The 25,951-nt window shown below is 41.0% G+C and overlaps 2 protein-coding genes across 5 annotated transcripts; both read right to left on the bottom strand.

The window, feature by feature from the left end:
- Positions 1-1,080: 1,080 nt before the first annotated feature.
- Positions 1,081-14,386, bottom strand: rrbp1a (ribosome binding protein 1a). 4 transcript variants are annotated; one of them, XM_083898070.1, is made up of 27 exons: positions 14,275-14,386; positions 11,111-12,194; positions 10,111-10,265; positions 9,864-9,986; positions 9,224-9,376; positions 9,016-9,134; positions 8,434-8,587; positions 7,443-7,581; positions 7,171-7,352; positions 7,042-7,076; positions 6,870-6,945; positions 6,702-6,739; positions 6,528-6,609; positions 6,396-6,436; positions 5,545-5,596; positions 5,345-5,437; positions 5,177-5,263; positions 5,002-5,091; positions 4,763-4,855; positions 4,621-4,671; positions 4,449-4,529; positions 4,089-4,172; positions 3,764-3,841; positions 3,038-3,121; positions 2,834-2,932; positions 1,612-1,755; positions 1,081-1,514 (listed from the first exon to the last, which is right to left on the bottom strand). In XM_083898070.1, exons 2-27 carry the CDS (start codon positions 12,174-12,176, stop codon positions 1,476-1,478), a joined length of 3,438 nt encoding a protein of 1,145 aa, XP_083754196.1. In that variant the 5' UTR covers positions 12,177-12,194; positions 14,275-14,386; the 3' UTR covers positions 1,081-1,475. The 4 variants fall into 4 exon arrangements, with proteins under 4 accessions (XP_083754196.1, XP_083754199.1, XP_083754197.1 ...); XM_083898073.1 differs by having other exon boundaries at positions 1,081-1,510; XM_083898071.1 differs by having other exon boundaries at positions 5,345-5,434.
- Positions 14,387-20,114: 5,728 nt separating this feature from the next.
- Positions 20,115-25,739, bottom strand: snx5 (sorting nexin 5). Its single transcript, XM_083897881.1, has 13 exons — positions 25,605-25,739; positions 24,373-24,477; positions 24,161-24,271; positions 23,819-23,940; positions 23,600-23,723; positions 23,089-23,184; positions 22,881-22,986; positions 22,681-22,756; positions 22,537-22,576; positions 22,346-22,432; positions 22,057-22,216; positions 21,881-21,966; positions 20,115-21,440 (listed from the first exon to the last, which is right to left on the bottom strand). Exons 1-13 carry the CDS (start codon positions 25,638-25,640, stop codon positions 21,390-21,392), a joined length of 1,200 nt encoding a protein of 399 aa, XP_083754007.1. The 5' UTR covers positions 25,641-25,739; the 3' UTR covers positions 20,115-21,389.
- Positions 25,740-25,951: the final 212 nt, after the last annotated feature.

The following is a 25,951-nucleotide window of genomic DNA, read 5'->3' as shown; positions in this document are numbered from 1 at the left end:
GTCACATAACAATAACTACAAGGTTTTCTTGGTGCGTTTATATTTTTGTTGAGTGTACTTTAAACGCATTGAAAGCTAGGTAGACCAACTTTCATAGACCATTCATACTCAATGTGAAGAATATAATAATAGAGATGTTACCATTTCTTCTGAATAGCACACGATTGGTTGGAATCTTCAGCTCGACAAAGACACTAAGAAATCATCAGATAAAAGGCCGACAACCATGGACTAGACTCCAGAGTCCAAACGTGAATATCACGGAGGGAGTGTGAAGAAATAAAAGACAAAATGTACCAGAGGATTACTAATGAAAACGTATGAAAACAAAAGTACCACGGTTTGAGAACCATGGTTGAAAATGAAAAAATTAAATAAGCAATGTTACAGAAACACTGCGTAATGTTTTTTTTTTTTTTAAATAAATGGTTGTACAAACTTGCTCTTTCCAATATGTACTTTATGAAATGGTTTTAACCCAAAGAGACACACTTTACAATTGAATTATTACAAAATAATATGATAATATGCCACCCTAAATAGTTGTGCTGGTATGACTCGGGCTGCAGGTGGATTTCACTGTCAGACAAAGCCAATCTAGCAGTTCTCCTGCTTTAAGACTTCACTAATACGACTTCCCAAAACAGTTACAACAAAATCAGGTTGACATGTCTGGACGCCATTTGCACAGGTGCTTCCCAACTTCTCCAGTCTGTCCCACCAGCAGTGTGACATTTCTACAGCCTGTGGAGTACGTCCACCATATAAAACGCTACCTTATTTTGGCTGTGTGTCAACACACTGAGCGGATGCTGCTGCTGCTGCACAGGAATGCATCCCGTCACAACACAAACCGAGTGTGTTAACTCTTCCTCCTCAGGAGGTAAATGCACTGCACCTTCTTTCACATTTCCCGTTTGATTCACACACCGGATGTGAAGTCATACTCGGCGATTGCAAAACAACCAAGACACAAGACGCTCGCAGACAGAAATGACAGCGTGACACTGTAGTTTATTATCATTCATACCAATTCAAATGTGATATTAGCAACCAGCTACAGAGGAAAGCAGGCCCTGATGGTACTGCGTCGTTGAACCAATAAAAATGTTCCCATCATTCAACCACATAGAAAAGACATACAAAGTAATTGCACATGTTGATGTACGTTTGACGCACAATCGGTTTCCCTTTTAACACTGAACTATGGGGAAATGTTTGGAATATAAGGCAGGGGGGGATAAATAACTTCTGACATAGCCAGAATTGTTGGTGGAATGTGTTTCAGTAAAGGCTGCAGCGCGATTCCCTTCTACAGTCTCGAATTGAAATGCTCATATTATCAAACATTATACCTACAGTTGCAACAAGTGCAATCGACTACAGTAAAAGAAAGAAATTGCTTTGGAATGTATAACTATGTTAAGTATAAGGCATATTTGGCATATGTGTGTCATGTCCACGATAAACTTCCGTCAGACAGACGTTCCTTCCTTCAGCTCTACATAATCTTCCTTGAAAACAGAAATGAGACAGAGATTAGTGTCCAAAACACACCGCCATACTTAATCAATTGCATCTTAGAAAAGTGTACGTGTGGTCTCGTCTCACCTTGCCTTCCAGGTGCTCCTGTAGTGTTCTCACAGAGTCCCTCTCTTTGGTCAGCTGCTCCTGCGTGGCTTTAAGAAGCTGCTGGAGCTTAGTGGCTGCTTGGCCCAAGTCTTTGGACAGCTTCTTCTCCTTCTCCAGGCGCTCCTATGGAGGGGCAGACAAAGCAGAAAAACGTCATCTCAAAGCAAAAACAAAAAAAGGTTCCTCTCCTGGGATTGAAACTCTTATCTCACCTGCAGCTAGGGTGTGTGTACGTTCATGCCTTTAATAGGTTGTGAGGACAAATTTGAGCTCATAACCATCATTGTGAAGATATTTTTACGGGTTTTCACAACCTCAAAGGGTTCTTTGATGGTTATGTGTGTGTTTGTGCAATTCAGCCAACGATCGCCTGCTTGTTGTTTTTGTTCCTACACATTTTCAATTTCAAATTTCCAGACTTCTTGGAGGACTTTTCAGTCAACATTAAACATCTGAATAACAATATTAGATGCTTATTATGTAAATAACTGGTTTTAAAATCCTTCACTCATTTTTCATGAAGCCAGCCCTTGGAAAACTTGCGTCAACCCGACACCATTCTACAGCCAGCTTGAATAGTTTCATATCATCTACAGGTGGGCGTAAGTAACTTTTTTGATTTGTATATTTTTTTTAGACAAAGTGAGATACTAGTCTGGAAACAACACAAACATTTTTCCATACTCATTTTCCTTTTTCCATACTTATCCACACCTGGAAATTACTCAAATTAAATTCCATACTTTCCCATACTGCGTAGGAACCCTGCGTTAGGTACTGAATGCGACAAAATGGCAAGTGGAAATACATAAGTCATTTTACAGACATGTTAGGATTAGAAGCTGCGTCTAAAGATGAAGAAGAGAAGGTGAGAAAAGTAGAAATGCTACAGTCATAGACGTCTAGTTCTTAACTTTGTTTGCTTGCAAAATGCTGATAATGAGTTACATCGAGCTTGTCCTCAGAGACATCTAAGGTAACCAACGCTCCACTCGTCCAGAATAAAGTAAATAACTAATATTTTGAATAAATTAACCCAATATTGTGGAAAAAAGAAATATAAGTCAATAATAAATGAATGAGGTGGGATTGGATTGTCTTGGTTTTTAATACAAGTCATTTTGAAGTAATAATAATCTTAAAAAAAAAAAAGAAAGTATATTCATCCTACTAGTCAAGTTGGAATTCTGTGTTAACACACCTTGAGCTGAGCAATGTCTTCCGTGTCAGTTTGTGGTGACTCTGCCGAAACTTTCAAAAGATCCAGCTGAGCCTGAAACTCTGTGACAGTTTTCTGGGCCTGGAAGTTTGACAACACAGTGATGTAAGAGTTTATATTAAAAAAAACAACAACACTACATTCTGCTGAAACCAAAAAAAAAAAAATAGTGCTGTGTCATGCTACCTGCTCTAACTCCTCTGACAGCTGCTGCCTCTGAGCCGTCTCCCCATGCAGCTTCTCAGTTGTCTGAGTCAACTCGTCGAGGACCTGATGGGTGACGACGAGCACATGGTAAACATACCGAGACAAACCATTAACACGTAAATGCATTTATGCAAACATTCTTGTTCCACAGCAGCGTTGCACAACCACAAACATTCAGACACAAAGCTGCTCGACCTGTGTGCCATGTTAGTTTCCTCTCAGACCATTTCAGCTGAAAGGCTCAAGACAAACACAGAACGTCTGTTATATACAGTGAAAGAATCGTACGAACACATATTCAAAATCAAAGGGGGAGGAGAGACGGCATGCTGAAAAGGGTTGAGGGGGAAAAAAAAGCTGTGTTAAAGTGTTACATCCACTCAGTCGATGCAAATAATGGTTAGCACAAACAGCCACTGTCTTGGGAGAACTGGACAGACTGGAAATACAGCTCTTCATCATCTGTGAGTGTGTTGGTGCCACATCCTTGATTTAGGACATGGGTTTGGCAGTGTGCTGGCTGTGTAAGCCGGTAACACGTCAATTAAAAAAGCAAAAACATATCCTTGAATTTCTATAAAAAAAAAAAAAAGAAAACCAATTTGAAAACTTAACAGAAAAATATTATTAGAAACATCGTCTCGGTCACTGTCCAGTACTCTCTAGCAGCAAGTGAAGGGTGCCCTGTGACCTTTGCACCCTGACCTGACTGGGTTGAGCCTCAGTTGGGCCATTCTGTTCGTGCTGAGCCAACATCGTGATCTTGCCCAGTTGCTCTCTGACCTGAAACAGGAAGTTGTTGCTTTGTCACTGGTTACATAACCTCCATTCATGAATCCCCTTTGTGTTACATGTCATTGACACCTTATACCAAGCTGGTTGCGTAGATTATGCCGGGATTATAACTAATTCTTTAGCATCTCACAAATAAAGTAAACCGTCTCCATTTTTGCCACAGTAAAACTGTTGCATGACTGGACAAATAGTGTTATCTGGATGATGGGAAAGCAGGTTGAGTCAGTAAAGTCACCTGTGTAAGCTCCTCCTTCTGTGCCTGGGATTCCTTCTGGGCCAAATCCAACTGGCTTTGACACCCTGACAGCTGCAGCTGAAGCTGAACACAGAGGAGGGTATATGAAAGAACTCACGTCAGACAGATGTGATTCTAAATGCAACACACAAGTTTAAACCCCTTCACAGAAATGAGAAAACTCAAAGGATCCTATTTGTAAACAACATTTATTTAAACCAAATTGCGGAATCAGGATATTTATTTGCTGCAAAACACCAAGTGACCAACAGCTTAACACAAAATGCAACGAATAAAAACAAAAACTTGAACTATTTTCAGGAATTAATACCAACAAAAAGGTTTTTTTTGTCCTTGTACCTGATTGATCTCCTCTAACGTTTCCTGGCTGTCTGCCTGCTTCTCCAGCTGAGCTTCCAGAAGCATCATCTGCTCCTTCAACTGCACAGAGGACGGTTATCATATCTCAAGAGGCCATTTAAATTTGTATATTGCTATGCGAAAATAATAATAATAATAATAATAATCCCACCTTTTCTATACTTTGATTTTCTGCCTCCAGCTGGCTTATTTTCTCCAAAGCCTGGTGTTGTGTGAAAGAAACAACCCATAGGTTGTATTATTATTCATAACAATAGGGAGACATACACACATAGTTATTTATATTGACTTACCACACTCAGCTGTTCCTCTGAGGTAGCCATCTTGGACTTCCATACCAGCTCTTCCTCTTCCACACTCTTCTGCAGATGTTTCAGCATTCCTTCCTAAAATAAGCGGATCAGAAATGTATACAGTATACACATGTTGCCCATGTTTACGCAAACTCATACAAACACACATTTACACACCAAAGGGAGGAAAGCCTTGTTTTATATGATTGTACATAAACATCATGACCTCAGTCACTCACCGTTTCAGCCAGCACTGTCCGATACTGTTCACACTCAGCCTGCAGGGACCCATAACTAGCTTCAGCCTCCTTCAACTTTTCAAGGAATTCCTGAAATGAACAAAACGTGTTCAGAACTTTTGCCAGAGAAATTTAAAGCCCTAATTTGTAAATGTAAAAAAAATGTATAGCTTACGGGCAAAGCTGGGCTGGGCTGAGACTCCTGGCTTTGCAAGGTGAGAGCCTCCTGGGCTTTTTGTGTAAATACTTGTAACCAGTTGGACTAGGTGAAGAGCGAATTAATAAATACATACAAACAATCATCTCAATAACAGACACTTCAGCAACTGAACACTTTTCTTACCTGCTCAGTCTCTAAGGGTATCTGTGGAAAGAGCGTCTGGAGACTGTCTTTGGTTTCAATTTGAAAAGCTGTCAGCTGTGCTGCAGTGTTCTGCTAAAACAATGAACGACACAATCAATAGGGTTGGTTCAGAGCAAAGTAGCCCTTAACTGACTAAAACACTGGTGTGTGCTACGAGTCATCATCATCATCTCGCTCACCTCGCTCAGCTGCTCTTGAAGTGATGAGACAAGGACATCCTTCTCCGTCAGACTAGTCATATAAACAAACAAAGAAAAGTGTAAATAAGAGACCAAACAATAAAGCAGTGTTTCTACTGAGTGGAACGGTTCAGGTTGGTATGTATTTTTTTGAGTTTCCTATTTTGAAAAGTGCCAAAATAACCAGCCCTAACTGTTAAAATGCAATGTGATGGCTAGGGTGTCCATTTGCGGGGGCCAAGGGTCCATTCAGACCTTTTTCAACAGTTTTATAATAACTTAATTTTAATTGTCACAATTACCATTTCTAAATGGCAAGGCAACCAAATCTAAGCGACCTGCATATGTCTGTTACAGGTGGATTTCAAACTCAGGACTCTGTCCTGTGCAACTCCTTACCAGCAGAGCTAACGAGGGTGACAAGTGATTGTGGCGGATTTTCTGTTGTCTCTGGCCATAAAGAATACACTATAAAACCGATGCTGCGTACAAAATTTGACGGACTGTGGACATGTCTGGGTTAGACAGTCAGCTGTCGCTCAGGCGAGCGAAAAACATCACTCCCTTGCGATCGGTGTCACTACCCCACGGAGGTCCAGGCAAACGCCTACAGTCTATTCTTATACAAAACTTGCCGAATTGTTGAGACAAATAGCCACAAAGCGAGCAGGAAAAAGAGAGCTGCTGGATATCTTCCATTGTTGTCTGTTGTGTTGCGTTCAATGTCGTACGGTACTGTTCACATGCCTGACCCAGGGCTTTAACATTCCAAACTTCACTGTACCAAACTGAATCATTCAATGAAGGAAACATCATATGTGACACAGGTCTGTTCATATGTGACCATTTACCTGTTCTGTAGCTGAGCAAGTTCTGCAGAATCCTCCGACTGCTGAAACACACAGAACATGGCGGTGACTCGAGGAGGTAAGGTAATGTTCTAAAGTCGACTCTCAGTGTAGCTCAGTGAGAGGTGCACTTACCCGGGTGTTCTTCAATTGTACCATCTCTTCTTTGAGGTTGGTAAGTTCCTCTTGAAGTGATGTGATAAGACTGGCATCCTCACTAAAAGGACACAGTTTATTGATTTATTTGGTGGACGGGTGATGGATGGCTGGAGAGATTGATGCACACACAGACAGTGAAAAGCAACATACCTCTTATTTCTTTGCTCCAGTTCAACTATAGTGTTCTCCTGAGAGAAGATAATTTGTGATTAGCATGAACACTTTCCTCATCATCGTATAAATAAATCCTTTCTTTGGCAATCTTAGAAGTGACCATGTTAAGTAAGGGATTGAACCAAGGACATCTGCAACACTTACGGCAGCTTCCTGTTTTGTCTGCAGTTGCTTCAGTTCCTCGTGAAGTGTGCTCATCTGGCTCTCTCTCTCCTGAAGGCTGCAGAGGGGACACAGCGTTCAATAAGTCAATAAAAAAAACCCAACGCATTTGGATCTGATGTTGACGTAGATGGAAGGATGACCAAACCCTTACCTGAGCTTTAACTGTTCCAGTTCTGCAGCATTTACCTGCGGAATTGAGAATAGCAAAAATCCTTATGGGTGACTTCCTGAGCTCAACTGACTTAGCCATTAGAGATACATCGAACAGAGTGTGTCCTACCTGATTGTCCTGCTCTAGGTTTTTGTTTTCACTGGCCTCCAAAAGTGAGGTGATGGAGGCTAACTGCTGTACAAGCTGGCCTTTCTCTGTCTGTGCTTCCTCCATCTGGGCAGTGAGGGCATCTACCTGTGCAGAACGCTCCTTGACGTCAGCCTCCAATTTCTCAGCATGCACTTGAATTTCTGCAGAGGGGGAAAAAAAAAAGACATAAAGGTTTGTAACTTAAAAGTATGAAGATGCTTGGTTAGTTCCTTTGTTTCCCAGTCACTGACCTGAAAGTGTGCTGCTGTCCTGGTGGGCCTTGTCCAGGGTGACCTGCAGGCTGCTGTTTCTACTTTGTGTGGTTCTCAGCTCTTCGCTCACCTCCTCCAGCCTCCTCTGTGACGCCTGCTCACTCTCTGCGTGGCTGGCCTGACAAGAGAATAAGAGAGTGTCAAACAGCAGAGGGTGTTTTAAGACTCACTATAGAAGTTTACTTAAAGCCAGGGAGTATCAGTGCTTGTGGACCAGGTCTTACCTTTGGTAAGAAACTTAAAAAATATACATTTCACACATTTATTGACAGCTACATATGTGGCAACCAGAAAAGCTTGAAAATATCTGGTAATTTGGATTTTTAACACTAAACCTTGGAAAAAAGACACCTTTCATGATTTGAGCATGTTTATCACATAGTGTACTGATGGCACAAGCTATTGCACAATGTGTTTGAGAGATTGTTTGACTGTCAGGAAATGCTGAGTCAGCTTCTCCAAATAACCAATAAATCTACAAACCAACAGCAATCAATTAAATCATATGGTCTAATAGCAAATATGGGGGGGGGGGGGGTTATGATGTGAGGCAGGAATGTACTGGAGACCTTAAAAATCATTGAGCAGTGGTGTCAATGGAATTGGACTCTTCCTGCTTTTTTTTTTTTTTACAGCCAGTTCCAGAAGGCAGGAATGGAGAGATGTTTGGACACGCACACATTCCAGCTGTTGCTGTGAAGCCTTTTCCCTGCAGCCTCATTATTGTATGGCTGCATTCCGGCCAAGCCCTGAGCTCTGTGATTACACGTACCTTAACATGAGAGGGGTTTTGGGGGAAAGGTGGTAAATATGTAGTCTTGGATTTTACAGAGGCCATAACTAAAGGCAGCTTAAACATGAAGGACCATAAAAAGGAAAAAGATGAAGATCCCCCCCCACCTCCATGTGAAAACTTGATCATATTTAATACATTTTGACAAAATATAGTATTCCCAAAGGGCAGGCCAACCTGCAGCAGGGAGAGTTGCTTCTCAGCTGTGGAGACCTTGGTCTCTAGCCCTTTCCTGATGTGCTCAGCAGCAAGCAGACTTTCTGTCTTCTCTTCAAGTTCCTTGGTCAACTTTGCACATTCCTGACGCAGCTTGGCCAACTCTGCATTTTGTCTGAAGGCAGAACAAAAAAAAAAGAGGAAAAAAAAAGGAGAGACACAGAGAGAGTGAGGAAAACATCTAAAAAACATACAATAAGCCAACCGTCTGGTATAACATACATACCTCACAATGTCTAACCTGTTCTTTCACTCATGACAATATTATCAATATGAAAAGCTGAGTGCTTATTACGCTCGTCAGTTATTGTTAGTGTCTAAATTGGGCATGATAAAACCTGAATAGAAACATCAAATTAAGAGAAATGGAAAAGATGGCATATCGACACCATGTTAGATTTATGAAGATCAATGGAACCAGAATTAGTGAACCAGCAGCAGTGGATGGAAAGTACTCATTATAGCCTAATTTCTCAATAGTCAGTAAACACTTACAATACATTTTCATGGAAACCAGCCTACTGTTGCAGGGAAAAGACTCACTTGCTCTCAGCCTGACTAGTGGCTTGGTTGAGGGCATCGCGGAGAATGGAATTCTCCTGCTGTAGTCGGACAAGCTGGGCACTGGGGCCTTTTTCCAGCTGGTCTTGCAGACTAATGACCTGGAAGAATAATCATTAATTTTTATTGTATTTTTTTAGTAAACTGAAACTAAAACTAAATGAACTTTAGGAAAACTAGAAGACCCAACCTTTGCATTGAGGCTCTGTGTCTGGCCAACATGGTCCTGATAACTGGCTTGCATGCGAGCTTTTAGTGCTATCATCTCCTGCTCCCTCTTACTCAGCTGGGAACTCAGCCTGGTCTCGACACTGGCCACCTTGGACTTTTCAGCAGACAGTTCCTGAAAAAAAACAGACAGCACGGGCAGAAAGCAGAGTTTCAGACTCACCATTTCACCGAGTGACTTATCTCTACTACTATTGTCAGACGTTTGGCATACAATGTGGATTTGCACACATACAGTTCAGGACTAAATTACATCACACCAATTTAAGAATATTAATCACCACCTGGACATCAACCTTAATGTTTACATTATACACACAAGTCTGAAAAACACACACATGACAGGGGTAAGCAATATCATGCAAGGTGGACTGTAACTTTTCATCCACTGCCACCTACTGGCTGAAATAGATATTACATGAGATATGTAACATATTATGTAAAAGAGTGGGATATCATGCAATTGAGAGGACAGAGGCCCAGATGACATAATTCATCTGTGTTCAACTAAGATTGTATGTCTTTATTGTCATAGTATATTTTCACACCATGGTTTTAAGAATGGCCATAGCAGATGATGTGTTGTGGCATGAGTTACTTACCTTGGTGAGTTCTCTCAGCCGGTTCTTTGCTGCTGAAGCGTCCTCTTGCTCTGTCGCCAGTTGCTTCTCCCTCTCCTCCAGCTGTTTCTTCAGGACGGCAACTGGGTCTCCCTTCTGAGTGGCCTGAAAACAAAGCACGCAGAAAGACAGAAAATAAGCGACAAACAATGAGTCCAAAAGTGCCTTTGCTCTCCGGCTAATCTCGTCTTGTGACTGTTTCAATGACACCGTCAGCAATTTCTCGTACCGTGTGCCAGGTGTCCTGAATGATGCCAGTTTTCTCAGACAGGATCTCGATGAGCCGATGAGCCTCTCGCTCAGTGAACACCATGCTACGGACAGTGGACACCAGGGCCTTGTAGGGCAGGTGCAGTGGAGGATCAGCAGAATCCACTGCCGTCACTGAAGAGACAAACACAAATCATTTAATCTTTAAAGCAAATACAACGCATGATTTCAAAGCTAATTTAACGGCCAAAAATAATCTTTAAAAGCCAGGACAAGAGCGAGGTTCGCTGTCCCAGAGACGAGACACAGCAACCTCGCCATTTTCCAGGATGGCAAAAAAAAAGAAGATGATTAGCACACACTGTGGCAACACTAGGCAGAGCCAAGTCTCAGGCAAGGGAGAACTCCACTCCCACCTTCACCCCATTGTCAGGGTACTGAGACCCTTTGTCAGCAAACAAAACAGGGCAGCTTTGTTCGGACAAGCTGGCCTGCTCTATGCCCTCCAGAGCAGAGGGCCACATAGTATCCACCATCATCGTTGGCACGACTTTCCACGGGTAAACAAATAGATGTTTATCAGAGCTGACAAGGGTATTACTGCCTTACCCGGCGAAACGCAATTCTCGTCATTTCCTTTTTAACAATGACACTTGACGCAACTATCAAGAAACTATAGTGGCTTTGATCTTACATGCAGACATGGAGCTGCAGGGAAGTACAGTTTATAGCCACATGGATAAGGTAGCAGTATTGTGCATCAAACAAACAATACATGGTTGAAAAGGGCTAATCAGTTTCGATGGGGTTGTCAACAACACTGCACAATATCAACTGAGAGTTGCGCCCTTCATAGTCTTGGTTATGCAGACTAGAATCTTAAAGAAGTGACCTTTGTGAACTATTCTCTACCCAACACAAAAAGTGCCATATAAGGGAGTCACAAGATTTATTAAATAAAATATCTTAAACATGTACAGTAATAACTGAAAAGTGGTAAGAAGATAACATCTGCTTACCAGGCTCACCCTTCTTCTTAGAGGACTTCTTCTTGGGTTCCTGAGCTTTTGCCGTGACAACAGGGGCTTTCTGTGACTCCACTGGAGGCACCGCCATCACCGGGACATCTTTCGTGACAGTCTCCAGGACGGTCTTGCATGGAGCAGATGAGGACTTGGCTGGGGCTGTTACAGCCTTTGCTGATGTAGGGGCAGATTTGGCTGCAGCAGAGGCTTGCTTGGCTGATGCAGGAGGAGCGTCAGATTTGGCTGATTCAGGAGGAGCAGCAGCAGATTTGGTTGATGCAGGAGGAGCAGCAGGGGCAGATTTAGCTGATGGAGGAGCAGATTTAGCTGGGGCTGCTGCAGCCTTTGCGGGTGCAGGGGCTGATTTAGCCGTTGTCGGAGCAGACTTAGATAATGCAGGAACAGCTTTGGCTGGGGCAGTTGTAGATGCTGGGGCATTTCCTTTTGCTGGGTCAGAAACAGGGGCTTGGCCTGATGAAGAGACAGCAGATGACTTAACTAATGCTGGGGCAGACATAACTACAGCTGGCTGGGATGAACCTGGTTCAACCTTAGCCACTTTTTTCTTCTTTTTGTCTTTTGGGGACGGTGCAGGTGAGGGCTCAGCAGCGGGGCTTGGTTCGGCAGCAGCCTTGGGCTGGTTCTCTGCTGGCTGAAGGGCTGCGACTGGCTTGACCTCAGGGGCAGGGGCAGGCGCTGGGGCAGGGGCAGGGTCTGGGGCTGGGGCTGCAGCAGTTGCGACAACTGGGGCAGAGACGGGTTCAATGACCACATCAGTGTCAGAGGCCTCTTCAGTTTTTTCCTGCTCTGGGATTTTTCCATTGGGTTTTTCGTCTTTCTTCTTTCCACGGCTTTTCTTCTCAGATATTTTGTCCTTCTTCTTTTTGTCAGAGCGACCAGATTGCGTCTTACCCAACTCTCTTCGTTGCTTTGCCAGGGCCTCCTCATAAGAGGTCTCTTTCATGGAGAAGGAGGAGACAAGAGCAATCCCGACAGCCGAGATTACCATGAATCCACCAAATACCATTATACCGAGGGTCTGGGGGTCATAGATATCCATTGTACAATTTTAGTTATCCTAAAAAAAAAGAAAAAGATTGGGGGAAAACAGTCAATACAAACTGGAAATACAAATGTAGACGCCCAAGAAAGACATTTATACAGTAATACAGTATATGCCAAAAAACAAAAACAATGATCTGTGCCTTGAGAAAAAACCTGACAGCTGCTGTAGTAGTAAGAGCAACTGATTTGTGGCCAGTTCTGCACAGCCAAAGCATTTACCTTTTGTGGCCTCTAGGTGTCTCAGTTTTCTCCATAAACCTATGCCTTGTGGCTGAATACATAATGTACACTTGCACATCTTATCAGCAAACTGAGCAAAGCCCCCCCTGATAAGGCCTCCTATCAATGGTCAAACATATGATGACGTGGCTCTAAAACACTTTCGAAGTTAAACCACTTACGAAGCTTAATTTTGAAATCCAACACAAATTGCTTTTGTTGTACAACCACTGAATTAACACTAATACACAGCAGCAAACAGCTAATAATTGAAACCTACCGTGAGCAAAATCCTGTAAGAAACATGACTCAAAACCCTGGCATTTAAATAGAGACATATTATTCATAGCATTTATTAGTTTATTAATTTGCAGATTAGAATAATAAACCCGGAATACACAGAATACAGTTAAATACAGTGGCTGTATTATTCTAGTTACATTACACACGGAGGTGTACAAAAATTTTAATATTGCCTATTCTCTTTGCTGCAGTTGCTGCCCAAATGAATATTAAACAAAGACCAGTGGAGAAAAAAGGTTAGTGAGCAAATCCATGAATCACTTCCTACTCACAAAAGCGACAACAAATCATAAAATGATCAGAGCTATAATTTGTTGGATTTGTAAAAGATTTTATTGCATATGTGAAAGCGAGTGAGGATAAATCAGGGACTTATCAGCATGAAACAGGAAATGCATTTGAGGTTAGAAAGAGTTAGTGCATAATATGGCTTGTGGTTAGCATTAATTTCATGGCCTGCAAGTCATTCTTTCAATTCTGCCTTTAAGGTTCCTAAAAATATCATCCTGTCACAAAATAGAATGTATAGCCTGTAGGGGTGGTGGGGGGAGTTGTCTGCAGGGGTTAGTTTTTTCTGTCAAATAAATCCTTGTTTATGGGTTCAAATCAGACACCATTCAAATGCAAAGGGAAGGGAACATATGTGATGATGTGTTCAACTGCCGGACTACTTCAGAGCAGTTGAAACAAGAGTCCAGAGTCCCTGTTCACTGCAGGGTCTGAGAACTCCAAGTGAAAAAGGGGAAGAGTTTGTTCGGCCTCCTGATCTGAGATGTGACACTCCACTCAGACTATGAAAAAAAAGACATCCTCATATGAGAAATAAATTAGGCTGACTCTTTCCTAGATATACTCTCTTCAATATATCTGGCTTTCATTCAGTGGCAATTGGGTGCAATAAATAAATGATGATCTTCATCAAAATTTGAGAGATTAATAGTGCCAGCCAAGCCAATAAAGTTAATTATATGCGTACTGTAGTTTTTCCCATTCAGTGGATGTAAATTAAGTTCCAGTTCTTCAAGTCTTGGTGTTGAACACATTTGTAAAAACATAAAATATGAACCACGCCCATTCTTAATTCCACACTTTAATACATGCGCAAAACAAATGGAGTTTATTAATAAAAATCAATCCAGTGTCATTTTTTTTTTTATTAGAATCGAGAGAAACTGAAAACAGGCCTTGGCGACTTGTGAGACATCAGGGACGACGTTCACCGTTACACTCACGAACATGCTAGGAACAAGACTGTGATTGATTTCACGTAAAACTATTTGATTTACTTGCAGACTATAGCGTTGAAGCTAACACTGTGAATCAATGAACTTGGCGAGCGACGTGCACTTACTGCTATAAAGTGTCGCGTTACGTAACGACAATTGCACTTTTAACAGCTACAATAAAGCAAAGAGCTAGTGAGGAAAACACATCTATAACAATGTTCGATAACTTTAAACTGTTTTTCTCTCTCTCTCCTATAGTTGAGACTCAACAAGAGTTAGCTTTCCTGGCTAGCTATATCGCTTAATGAATAAAAAAGAAAACATTCCGAGATTGGCAGCATTTACCTCGCCGGTGATGTAGCTGCGTCTGTTTGCCGCACAGGGAGAATGGAGAGAGGGCTCGTGAAAAGCTTCGCGCGGTGGATGAAGTGACTTCTGCACAAAGCTACACCTATTCTGTCCAGCTATTCAGCTAAAGTTGCCTCTTTTTTCCACTGGTCTCCCTCCCCCTTACTCCGCTGGAGAATCCGTGGTCTGCTGTGAAGTCGTGGCACTTCGAGCTGGCCAGACGTATTGGCCCCGTGCCCCACATAGCTACCGCGGACCGACAGCGCCTCTGATTGGCTGGAGTGTCCTCGAGCCGGAAAGTGAGCTCGACGGGAGTTGTAGTTTTTTACATGGAGCAACAAAAAACATATGAGTCTGAGTTTTCAGTCAAACAAAGGTGGTCTGTTAGGGGGGGGAAATAACACATGTACTCAATTGAAGCGAAGAGGAGATACTTTTAAAAATGACATTTGACATCTTTCGTTAAATACATGTAGTTGTTTTTAAACACACTGTGTTTTAAGTGTTTTGTGTTTTTTTTTTTTTACAGTGAGTGCGTTTACATACACAATACAAAAAAACGATTAGTGGCAATGATCGGGTAAATGGAATAAACCGTTTAAAGGGACACTGTGTAGTATTTTTGGGTTTAAATTACCCAAATTTCACGTTTTTATACATATTATGTGCTCCTGCATTGTCTAGTCGCTGTATAATAGTTTTTGTTTCATTTTCGTAGTGTTTCAAAAAGTCATGTTAAATAACATGGTCGCGGGCCGCGGTTGCATAGCCACTGTTAGCAGCGAGACGCCATGTTTCTACCGGAGCCTGTAAGGACAAACGCGAGAGAACAAATCAATCGTCTCTTTACTTGTAGCAGAAGTCCCGCCTCCACTCTCTCCGCTTCGTCTGCTACGGCCGCGGTAGCTCGCCCTCTCCCTCGCCTCACGAACCTCATCTGCTGACACGGAGAAAGACGAAGAGGACGACATTTGACCAGCTGCAGATACCGTAGCGCTCAGGGAAGTTAGGGGGTGAGCAGAGCAGCAGTTCTTTGTTGTAAATTTCAGCCTCTCCTCTAGATGGCACTATAAACTACTTACTTCACCTTTAAGGCACATTATGTCAAACTCAAGGCCCTGGGGGCCAGATGTGGCCCGCCACGTCATTTTATGTGGCCCACGAGTGGTTAATCTGGCTTAAAAATCTGTGTTAAAATAGGTCTATGCTGCTTTAAGGCGTGCGTTGACCATAAACTACATTTCCCACAATGCATGGCGATTGCGTTACCCGCAGAGTGACGGCATCACCATCGCGGACCAGGTTACATCTATAATGCATCATATTTGTAACTTGAATAAGTAATAAATACAGAATGTTATTAAGCAATATGTAATGGAGTAGTTACCTTTATTTCACATTATATTTGGTTACATTTAGTTACATTTATTCTGTATGACAGTTACAGCTGGCCCTTTGAGGGTAATTATTATGCTGATGTGGCCCTCCGGTTTGTTCCATTTACATGAGCACTTGAATAACCAGATAACTACAAAAACCTGATAACAACTGCTTTTTTAGTGTGCATGTAAACGCACTCATTGTCAAATTTGAAGTATCAGCGAGTATGGAGTATAAGCCAATTACAAAACACAACAAGAATTAATGCAGTTAAACAGCTTTTTGCTGCAAAGGCAAGAGTGCTGACCACTACACCAACCGTGGGGCCACTTATGGTCACACATATTTCAGGAATTATTTTGTTGTTCCCAATACTCTTGTAGCTCTTAATATGATATGAGACGATACTACTTTGTCAGAAATTTTCTGGAGCAGGAGCTTACCATGCAAACAAAGAAGACTGACATCCTTTCTTGCATGTAAAGGCCATCATAATTCCCTGACATGCTTGGGAAAGATAAGGGTGGGCGGAAACTCTTCTGGTATGTTCTGTCCATCAAAAACATTCATTCATTCATTCATTACTATCCACCTCTGAACTTAAGTAACTTATCTTTAAGTGAATCATATCATCATATCCTCTACATACAATGACTGGCATCCTCTTCTAAATTAAAATATCGTTCTGGGTGTTTTTATCAATAATACACACATTCTTTACCATCATTATTGCATTATCGTTTGCATTTGTTTGTTTCCACTACTGGAAAGGGAAGATAATAGGAGTCAAAGGATTACAAGGCAACAGACCTCCGAGAAAAGAGCATCATTAATTCGCCACAACTAAAAGGCCACGTTGCAAGATAACATTATTGGCACGAGTTCTGACTGTCCTTCAAACTACTCCGGCTGTTTTTAATGCCTCCCAAAAAAACGATCACAGCAGCACTGAAATGGAGCTTCTGTGCAATGACAACGGATCATTTCTCTGTGCATTTGTGGCTCATTTGTCTTGTAGATGGAGCAAAACGACAAAATAGTGGCCAGCACTGTTGCCTCACAGCAAGATGGTCGTCATTTATTTGCATGTTCTCCACATGTGTGCGATCTCTGGCTTCTGCTCACAGTCCACAAAAACATGCAGAGGTTAATTGGACTCTCTCTGAACACACTCTGAAGAGTGTTCATCTTTGTGTGTTGGCCCTGCGATGGACTGGTGATCTGTCCAGGGTGTACCCTGCCTTTTGCACGGTGTCAGCTGGGACATCCATGCATTTCATTTTTTATTTTTCTTTGCAAATTCTGTTGCAATATTTCACACTTTTTTTTCCAACTTTGAGATGTGAGGTTTTTCGTTTGTGACTTTCCAATAGCACCCACGACCCTCGTGTGAAGGATAAAGCAGTAGAAGACGAGTGTTAAAACGACGTGAACTCACTCACAGCATGCATTCCTGTACACTACTATAGACATACATGTACAGTACATACAGTCACTCCCAAACCAGATCTCTCTCAACAGAACCAGTCTACCTGACATGTGGCATGCTCCTTCCCTTTTCTCACACTGACTGTGCTCTCTCCCACCTGCTGAAAGTTCAGCATCGGCAATATTTGCTCACCAAACTCGCTCTTGCTCTAATATTTGCATTCTGTCATCGTCAAGATGACAATCGGCCTTTTTTACCTATAGGATAATCCAGCTGTGAAATAAAACCAAAATACATTTGAAGTACTTGTGTTGTGAAAAGAGGTTAAATGATTGTCTCTGCATTGTCTGTAGATCATGTGGATTATATACTCATTATTTGAGCGAAAAAATTCAGTATTTGTATTAGGTGCCTCAAAGCAAATAAGTGAGCAGGGCAGGCTACACTAACCTAGGAAAGGTTTGGCCAAAGCATGAAACTCACAAAACCTTTGGTCATTTGAGGGTTTTTTTTATTTATTTTTGTTAATGGCAGCATTTCATTAGCCAGAAGCTGCGATTCCCTTCAATATAACATTTATTATTACACGATTTGTGACTCGACTGTTAACTAATGCTCACTCAAACTGAGAAGCATGTTTGTACTTAAACACAGCGTTAGAGATCAGAGAAACGAGAATCCCACATGTCTTACTTTGTTGATTTTGACTGAAACAACATTCGGAAACAGTGCTGTGATTGTATGTGTTTGTGTTTGTGTGGGTATCCTGGTGCCAGGACTTGTATTAAAGATCTCAATGTGTGATGGCGGGAAAGTGAACGTGCTGGTATTGTGTCTTTACAAATCGTGCAAGTTCAGAAGGTGGACACAAAAAAGGCCAATGTTTGGGACAATGTTTGTTAAATCTGTAGCAGTGAGCAAATGTTGGCCGATGTACACCAGGAAGCAGCGTCCTGTACTGTTTCACTAAGGAAGCGCTGACAGTTTAGTTATGCTGAAAAGCAGAGCAGGTGCACTTTACTAGAGTGACTCCCCCTCAGAGTTCATGGTTTCTACTCGAGCCACTCATCATGCTTCATGACTCCCAGTTTCTCTTCGAGAGTTCTGTCTGTACTTATCATGACGTCTCAGCTGAACTAAGGCTTCACAAGCTCAGTCAGCATGAATAAGATGTTTGATCGCCACGGTTCGCCCGTCCACCAAAAACAACCAAAGTGGTGAGGGACACTTTCATATTTGCTCAGCAGATGAAAACACATCTGATTAACTCACAAATGTCCAGGCCTGTTCATGTTGTGTGTGTTGAGTGATCTGATCAATGATTTCGACACCGTAGTACAAATACTGTTGGATTAATTATTAATGGCTGATCAGTGATAATGTCTCTAAAAGCGGTCACATGTTAGATCTATTAGAAAATCTCCCTTTGCAACATATATTTAAAGCCTGAAACTTAGTGTGAGTGAGTGTTTGTTTGGGGACATAAGATTATTTTTTTGATGAAAGTCTGATTTGTTCCGAGTAAATGTGTGTCTGATAGTTCTGTGATTCACAGTGATACTATCAGTGTTGTAATGCAAATACTTTGTTACTCTACTTAAGTACAAAATTCAACACGGTAGTATACAGATACCTGTAGATACTACCTCGTTGGTACTGGTCAGTATCAATATAGAGCACATGTGTCAAACTCAAGGCCGGGGGCCAGATGTGGCCCGCCATGTCATTTTAAGTGGCCCGCGAGTGATTAATTGGTCTTAAAAATCAGTGTTAATATAGGTCTATGCTGCTTTAAGGGGTGCGTTGACCATAAACTACATTTCCCACAATGCATGGCTATTGTGTTACCCGCAAAGTGACGGCATCCTCACTAAAGATGTTTAGCAATATGTTACGGAGTAGTTACCTTTAGTTTACATTATATTTGGTTCCATTTAGTTCCATTTACTCTGTATGACAGTTGAATCTGGCCCTTTGAGGATAACCATTATGCTGATGTGGCCCTCAGTGAACATGTGTTTGACACCCCTGATATAGACCTTTTCTAGTTCTGATGAGCTGCTTTACACGATATTTTAACCATTCATCCATCTTTCATACATATTCACACACTGTGACATGGGTTTAAGGGTCTTGCTCTAGGACACACATAGACGAGCAGAGGCAGGAATTGAACCCACAACCTTCCAGTTGAAAGACCACCACTGAGCTACCATGGCTCAATCATAACTCCTTACTTTAATACTTTTACTTCTAAGAAAAAAAAAGTACATTTAGCAGAAAGCTACTTTTGATAGTTAAGTCCAGTAAATGTCATAATAGCTTAAGACTTTTAATATGATTAAAAGTGACTTCAACTTCTACCAAAGTCATTTTCTGGTAAGATGAAGCATCACTTTATACAAGAATGCTAACTAAGAAAATATTTTTTATTAGGTTCCCAAATAAATTGGCAATGTTTTTTAACTTAAAGATGCATTTACACATTACACATACATTTTAAATAATGTGGATTAATTTGTCAAGCAAATATAGTGGAAATGTCTGGTTTACCTATCAAAAAACAGAAAGGGCAGTTAAACAGTCAAGAAACACTATCATATGCACAATTTCACTCTTATCACAATGTATATTGCTTGTGCTATGTGTGGATTTGTTGAGTTCTGGTGAGAAAAAAGGATGCTGAATAGTCTCTAAAGTGATTTGCTGCAGATTATTCTTAAGGCCATGTTGCTTAATTCTGCTCATAAAAGAAGACATGGCGTGTGCATTTCGGTTGTGGTCATTCCCATGAGCACCCTGGCATTTCCTCAAAGCTTACCTAAAACACCGCACTGTTCCATTCCAGGACGAACTGTGGTCAATGGATTTAACACAAACACACATTCAGCTGTGTTTAAATTCAGTACAGTAGATAAGACAGATGCACGCTGCCATCTAGAGGTAAAAAGGGTTATTTGTTTTCACAAGCAAGTAGATGACTGAGTATGTATCGTAGGAAACCTCTAACAAACGAGTAACAAAAATCTAACTCGGGAAAAATATTTATTGAATGCCATTATTACAAATTTATAAAATACCATCGGGTAGGAAAAGCATGGTGTTGAGGACTTCACAAGGTTGGAATCCATTAGAAATACATTCAATTTCATATAAAAAACTATAATGCATTTTAACACTCCAACGAGTCTGCTCATAATTGTAAAGTATTTCTTTTTTAGTGCATTTTTCTTGTGTGTTTTTTTTATTATTTAGAAGCTCTGGTAAAAATATATCAGGTCAGATACACGAGAGCCTGTCATTAACAATTTATAATGAAAAGAAGACAAAAAGGAAATAATTACAAAGTGAAGAAGAAAGAGTGAAAAGGCAGAGCTGGTTGGGGTAAAGAAGAAACACAGCACGTGGTTATTGTGTGTCCTCTGTGCAAATGTGCAAAGACAAAAGCACTATTGCTCAAATAGTCCATTATTTGACTTGTTCTACAAATCTCTTGCTGACACCTTCTGACATTCAATCATATTTGCAAAGCTAATGTGCATCTATGATAACTATGGATCTGAGGCCATCTCTTACAAATAAGAACCAATTCAACTGTCTGCTCCAGAGGTGAAATGCAGCTATGTTTGGACACTTGATGATCTGACTTCTAAATGGGTGTTTTACCAACACTGTCATTTCACAACTTACCAATGCAAAGCACAAATGAGTCTTTCTTTTCCAGGCAACAAAAGCTGTGCTTCCTTAAAACTGTCAAATTAGCGTTTAAGCATATAAATCATACAACGCAGGTTGTGTCTATGCAAGAAAAAAGCCTCTCTAAGCCTTAAAAAAAGTATTTACATGAGGGAAAAGTTCAGAGTCCAAATTCATGGTGACAGAAATGAATGTAAAAAGGGCATGGTTTATATACTATGTGTATAATGTGAAAAGAAGAATTAGGAATTACCAAAAAGGGAAAAGTCACCTCTGATTGTGCTGCAAATATGGAAGACGTGAATGGTGGTAGCCTCCCTCACTCTCTGAGGACATTAACAGTGAGTTCGACTTCCATAAATAATGGAAAAGGATGGACCACAGACCAAAGGACAGGGGGCTCTGTAAACATGAAGACATTCTGCTCACAAGACACTTGGTCGTGTGCAGGGCTTGAAAGTTGTATCCAACCCCTGGATGGGAGGAGGTGGGTCTCAAATGTGTATTCATGTCCATGCAGGGACCCCAGGGATGCCAGGTTGCTTTTTTGTTATGACTATCTGGTCATTTGGCGATGACAGGACAGGACCACTCAAAAGAAAACATGTCAGTTACTCTTGAGCTGGTCAATGCATCCCTGCAATAGAGCCACATTGTTCTGTGGAGAAAGTGACAAGAGATATAACATTATTGCCAAGTGCAAGGGTCCTGGTTCATGCATTCGCTTTGTGAATAGAACTATGCAACATTATTGTCATGCTGCATCCTTCTCCTAAAAATGAGCTGTCAAGCAATACTATCAGAACTGATGCAGCTGTGGGCATGGCCATGAAAAAATGTTTAGTTTGGGCAGTTTTTTGAGAAGCAGTTATCACTTTCCATGGGAATTTTTATGTTTTCAGTCATACCCCGACCTGTCTTCACCCGTCTCGCTTTACTAGCGCAATGTTGCGGAGCTAACAGGCTTAATCAGCACTGTAAACTTAGTTGACAATATTTTGAACGTAAGGGACATTTGTTTATATTTACACATTTCAGTTTTACAATAACCTGACAACAAAGTATGAATGTAAATCTCCTGCTGCATCGTGTACTCACCTTGGCATGTTTTATTTCAAGTTCAGCCATCTCTATGAGGTTCTTCCTGAAGGCCACGACACGCCTGCCCTTGAAACCTGTGAGCTCTAAGATGAAAACATGGTGCAGCATAAAGGATCTTGTTGTGCATACTATAAAAAAACATGTACATATCTCTTATATATGGATCTACATACCTCTCTTCCCGGATTCTGACAGTTTGTCAAATTTCTGCAGGCAGTGCTGCTGGTGCTCTTCTGCTTGGGCGATGTCCTTGCTTTTCAGTCTCGCCTTATCTAAAGCTTTGTTAGAGTTCTCATAGTCGGCTAACGCCCGGGCACGCCTGTATAAAAGGTCCTTAAAAGACATGGTCCAGATAGTTGAACAAAAATATATAAAAGAATAAACAATACAGATTATCTTCATCCGACAATGATTCAGATTATTACCAGCTTTACCAACTAACAGATGATAAACATCTCTCACCTTAGCAGCCTGGATGTCTCTCATGTAATATCTTAGCAACTCTGTCAGCTTCAGCTCCTGGTCAGATGCGACTCTTCCCTCCACTTTCTGCACCCAGAGGAAAAACAAGGCCAAACAGTACAGTAACAGTAGCTGCCACAAAAAAATCCAAATAAAGATGACACAATTTGTCGATATGAGGCTCTACTTACTCTGAGCTTCTCAAACAGGTCTGACAATTTCTCCAGGTGTCTGATGACAAATAAATATAAAAAGGTATGACCAGGAAATGCTGTAGTTACATCTTTAAGACATGTACATCACCCAGCACCTTGAAAGGTATTTAGTCCACTCACTTCTTGTTAGCTGTAGTATCTTCAGCTGAGAGAGTGTTTAGGGTGGCAGAAAGGTGAATGTAATCATCTGCAATATCTGAAATCAAACAAATTGAATATCTATCAAAAACAAATTCCAGATATGTTATGCTTGTTTTTGCACCACCCAAAAAGCAATTCACTACGTTAATATAGTCTACAACACATAAACATTTCCATACTTTTGTGTGCACGGGTCATTTTCTCGGCTTTAGCAGTGGAGTCTTTAATCTTGCTGAAGTAGTCGAGCAGAAATGTCTTCTCCTGCTCAAAAAAATCATCTACTTCCTGTGTCAGAAACAAACGGGAGACGTGTTAACAAAGAACAAGGCTACAACGGCTGAAATATTGTTAAACAAACAAAACCAGTAGATCGCGCAGATGACCCACCTTTACTCCTGAGATCAGGACCTCATCAGCTGACTTCACCATGTTTTTAAAGAATCCTCCAAACATTTCCTTAGCATTCTTTCTTCTCACACTCAGCTAAAATTAGAGAATGAAGAAAGAACAAATCAGAAATCAGAAAGAGAAAAGTGTGTATTCTTTGTTAGTTGTTATGTTGTGCAATAGAACCAAGTAATCCCTAAAGTAATATTTGTATTTATACCAAGTTCCTGAATCTTTTTACAATTCTGTCACTGTATGGTCCACAAATATATGTATCTTATGCTCTTTTATCACAGTGTTATGTACAGTAAAACATATAAAGCATTTAGCTCTGAGCCTAGCTCTGTAAACAAACACTTCTGCGACTCACTGACAAAGCCTGCACAGATATGTGTAACTGCTGATCACAGCAGGATGTATGTCATGTGCCACAAGCGTCCAGTAAACTCGACTTCCTCTCTTTCCAACGAACAACTTGGAAAAGGAAGTCAGCACATTATGAGGAACTCACATCCTGGTCATACTCTAAGAAAATCTGGAAGTTTCTGTCTTTGCTTAACATGGGGTGGGAGGACAATCTCTGCAGGAAGATTTCATGCACTTGGACTGTCTTCTTGAACACAGCCAGGTATTCACTGAAAAAAAGAAATCCGCTTTTGTAAAAAGGTCATGGCACTTTTTATATGATTCAATACAACATATTGATGTTTGGTTTGAAAGTCCCACTCACGCCTCCAGCTCTTGTTTCATTTTAGTGTACTCTTCTTTGGTCATTGTGGCTTCACCTTCCCCCAGTTTATGCATCTTCTCCCTTGGGCTCTCAAAGTCAGGCTTTGGGGGTGCAGGAGGAATCTAAGAATAACAAAGCAGGACATCATTTACTTTACATATTTGTAACAGCTTAAATAATCTCCAATTAAACTGCTTGTTTCTTTTTTTGAGCAGGAAAACATGAATTTAAAAAATGACGTGTTTGTTTTTCAATTTCTACTTTTCCCATGGAGTACACAAGTAACAATTTCACATCTTCTGTTTATGTATGTGAATCATGTCTGCAAGTAGGCCAACTCACTATCAGGCCAGCATATTCCTCCGTCTCAACCAGAGTGTCATGTAGCCAGATAAAGTCTTCATGCTGCCTGGGAACGGAGAATTCTGGCTTCTGAAAAGAGCTAAGAGTGGTCTGGGAAAAAAGATGAAATGTTAAGAATTTAAAAGGTTTAATTCCCTTATTGAACATAATTGAGGTTATGTTTTCTTTTCTCAATACAAACAGAGTATTACCTTTGTATGGACGGTAAACTTGACTTTGTCCCTTTCACAGAGAGCATCAGGAATGTCAATGAGAAGAGAGGCATCGTTGTTTAGATCCACAGACACAGAGCGCATCTAAGACGAATACACCACAGTTATCCAAAGTAGCATTCTGAATTCTAATGTATCACACGATTGTCCCCAAATTTTGTTGTATGCCATGGGTAAAGAATGTGACTATTTCACCCATATGCCATGTAAAGGGGCTACACATTGGTTCATTCACAGATATGTGAGAATACTTGTTGGAATACATATACATTTGTTTTAAGGCTCATCTAAGCATCTGGACTACATCATTAATGTTATTTGTTTTGCATCATTTTGGTTGGTTGGATGATTTGATAGTTACACTCTTGCCTCCTCCCTCCCAGGCACCTGAAGTTGCAAACTTGAAGTGCCTCCTGTTTTTTTGTTTTCTGTTAAATGCTGTCCCACTTTTCTTTTTTTTACACCACCCATCCACAGAAATGGATGGGTGGTGTAAAAAAAAGAAAAGTGGGACAGCATTTAACAGAAAACAAAAAAACAGGAGGCACTTCAAGTTTGCAACTTCAGGTGCCTGGGAGGGAGGTGCTGCAGGCAGTTACTGTTACATTGTGAAAGTTTGTGTCTTTACGTTGGTTAAAAAACATGTCTTATTCAATAGCCCCAAGTTATAATATGCTGTTTTATTGCCATTAATTCAGAGAGACATATTTTGAGAGCAACAGTTTGCTGTAATTCCTCTTTGACATGACAAAGCACACTCGATTATATCCTCCAAAATGGCAGAACCTTTAAAAAAAATAAAAAATAAAAATAAAAATAAAAATCATGCTGTATGTTAGACTACATGCTGGTAAATGTAGCTCGATTGTTGCAGTGTGTCAGTGCTGCATAGCTCCGTTTAACAGTCGTTTAAATGAAGTAAAGCATTCGTATGAAACCTTAATGCCACCCAGGCTGTTGATTTTCTTTACCATTCACCATTACACGATGTAACGCGTCCAAATAGCATTTTCTTACAGATTACACAACTCAGTTGTGACAGTTTAACTTGATCAAACGTCAGCTAGCTTTAGCCGCAAGCTAGCGTTGTATGGTCAGAAAAGTTAGCGGTGAATAAAATGCTACAGAGCAGACGATACTGTTAGCTTTGTCTACAGCAACGTGCGGTGAACTTAAGGTGCAATTTACACGACAGGGGCCAGTCGCCTTACCTTCTCCTTGCTGTTTTCGTCTAAAGTGGACGTCATATTGGGACTTAAATAGCAAGAACAGGCCAAACATCCAAATAATGAAACTGTGATAAACAACAGGAAGAAGTATATGGTCCTCCCTCCTCTAGCCGCCTGACGAGCTGTCAAGTCACTTTTCTATTCCGCCCCATCCTGGTGATGAAACATTAAATCCCGCCTTACGTGACATTTCACTGGACAATGTCAGTCCACGTAAGCTACGATTGGGTTTTAACACAATGAGTCACGTTACTTGTCCTTAATGCGGGCTTACTATGATAACAATTTCATTTCGACATAAATGTCACATGTTGTTGTCATATTAGTAA

This window comes from Microchirus variegatus (assembly GCF_963457635.1).
Source record: "Microchirus variegatus genome assembly, chromosome: 11".
Lineage (NCBI taxonomy): Eukaryota > Metazoa > Chordata > Actinopteri > Pleuronectiformes > Soleidae > Microchirus > Microchirus variegatus.
The sequence above is the reverse complement of the archived record's forward strand: the minus strand, read 5'-3'. Positions and strand labels throughout refer to the sequence as shown.

Excerpts from the sequence above, each read along its gene's own strand:
- rrbp1a (XM_083898070.1), bottom strand. The coding sequence starts at position 12,176 with ATGGATATCTATGACCCCCAGACCCTCGGTATAATGGTATTTGGTGGA. Across the intron at positions 9,135-9,223 it reads CACAGAGCCTCAATGCAAAG|GTCATTAGTCTGCAAGACCA; the intron begins GTTGGGTCTTCT and ends TTATTCTTCCAG. Across the intron at positions 5,438-5,544 it reads TTCAAGAGCAGCTGAGCGAG|CAGAACACTGCAGCACAGCT; the intron begins GTGAGCGAGATG and ends TCATTGTTTTAG.
- snx5 (XM_083897881.1), bottom strand. The coding sequence starts at position 25,640 with ATGACGTCCACTTTAGACGAAAACAGCAAGGAGAAG. Across the intron at positions 24,272-24,372 it reads AGTTTACCGTCCATACAAAG|ACCACTCTTAGCTCTTTTCA; the intron begins GTAATACTCTGT and ends CTTTTTTCCCAG. Across the intron at positions 22,577-22,680 it reads GATACTACAGCTAACAAGAA|ACACCTGGAGAAATTGTCAG; the intron begins GTGAGTGGACTA and ends ATTTGTCATCAG.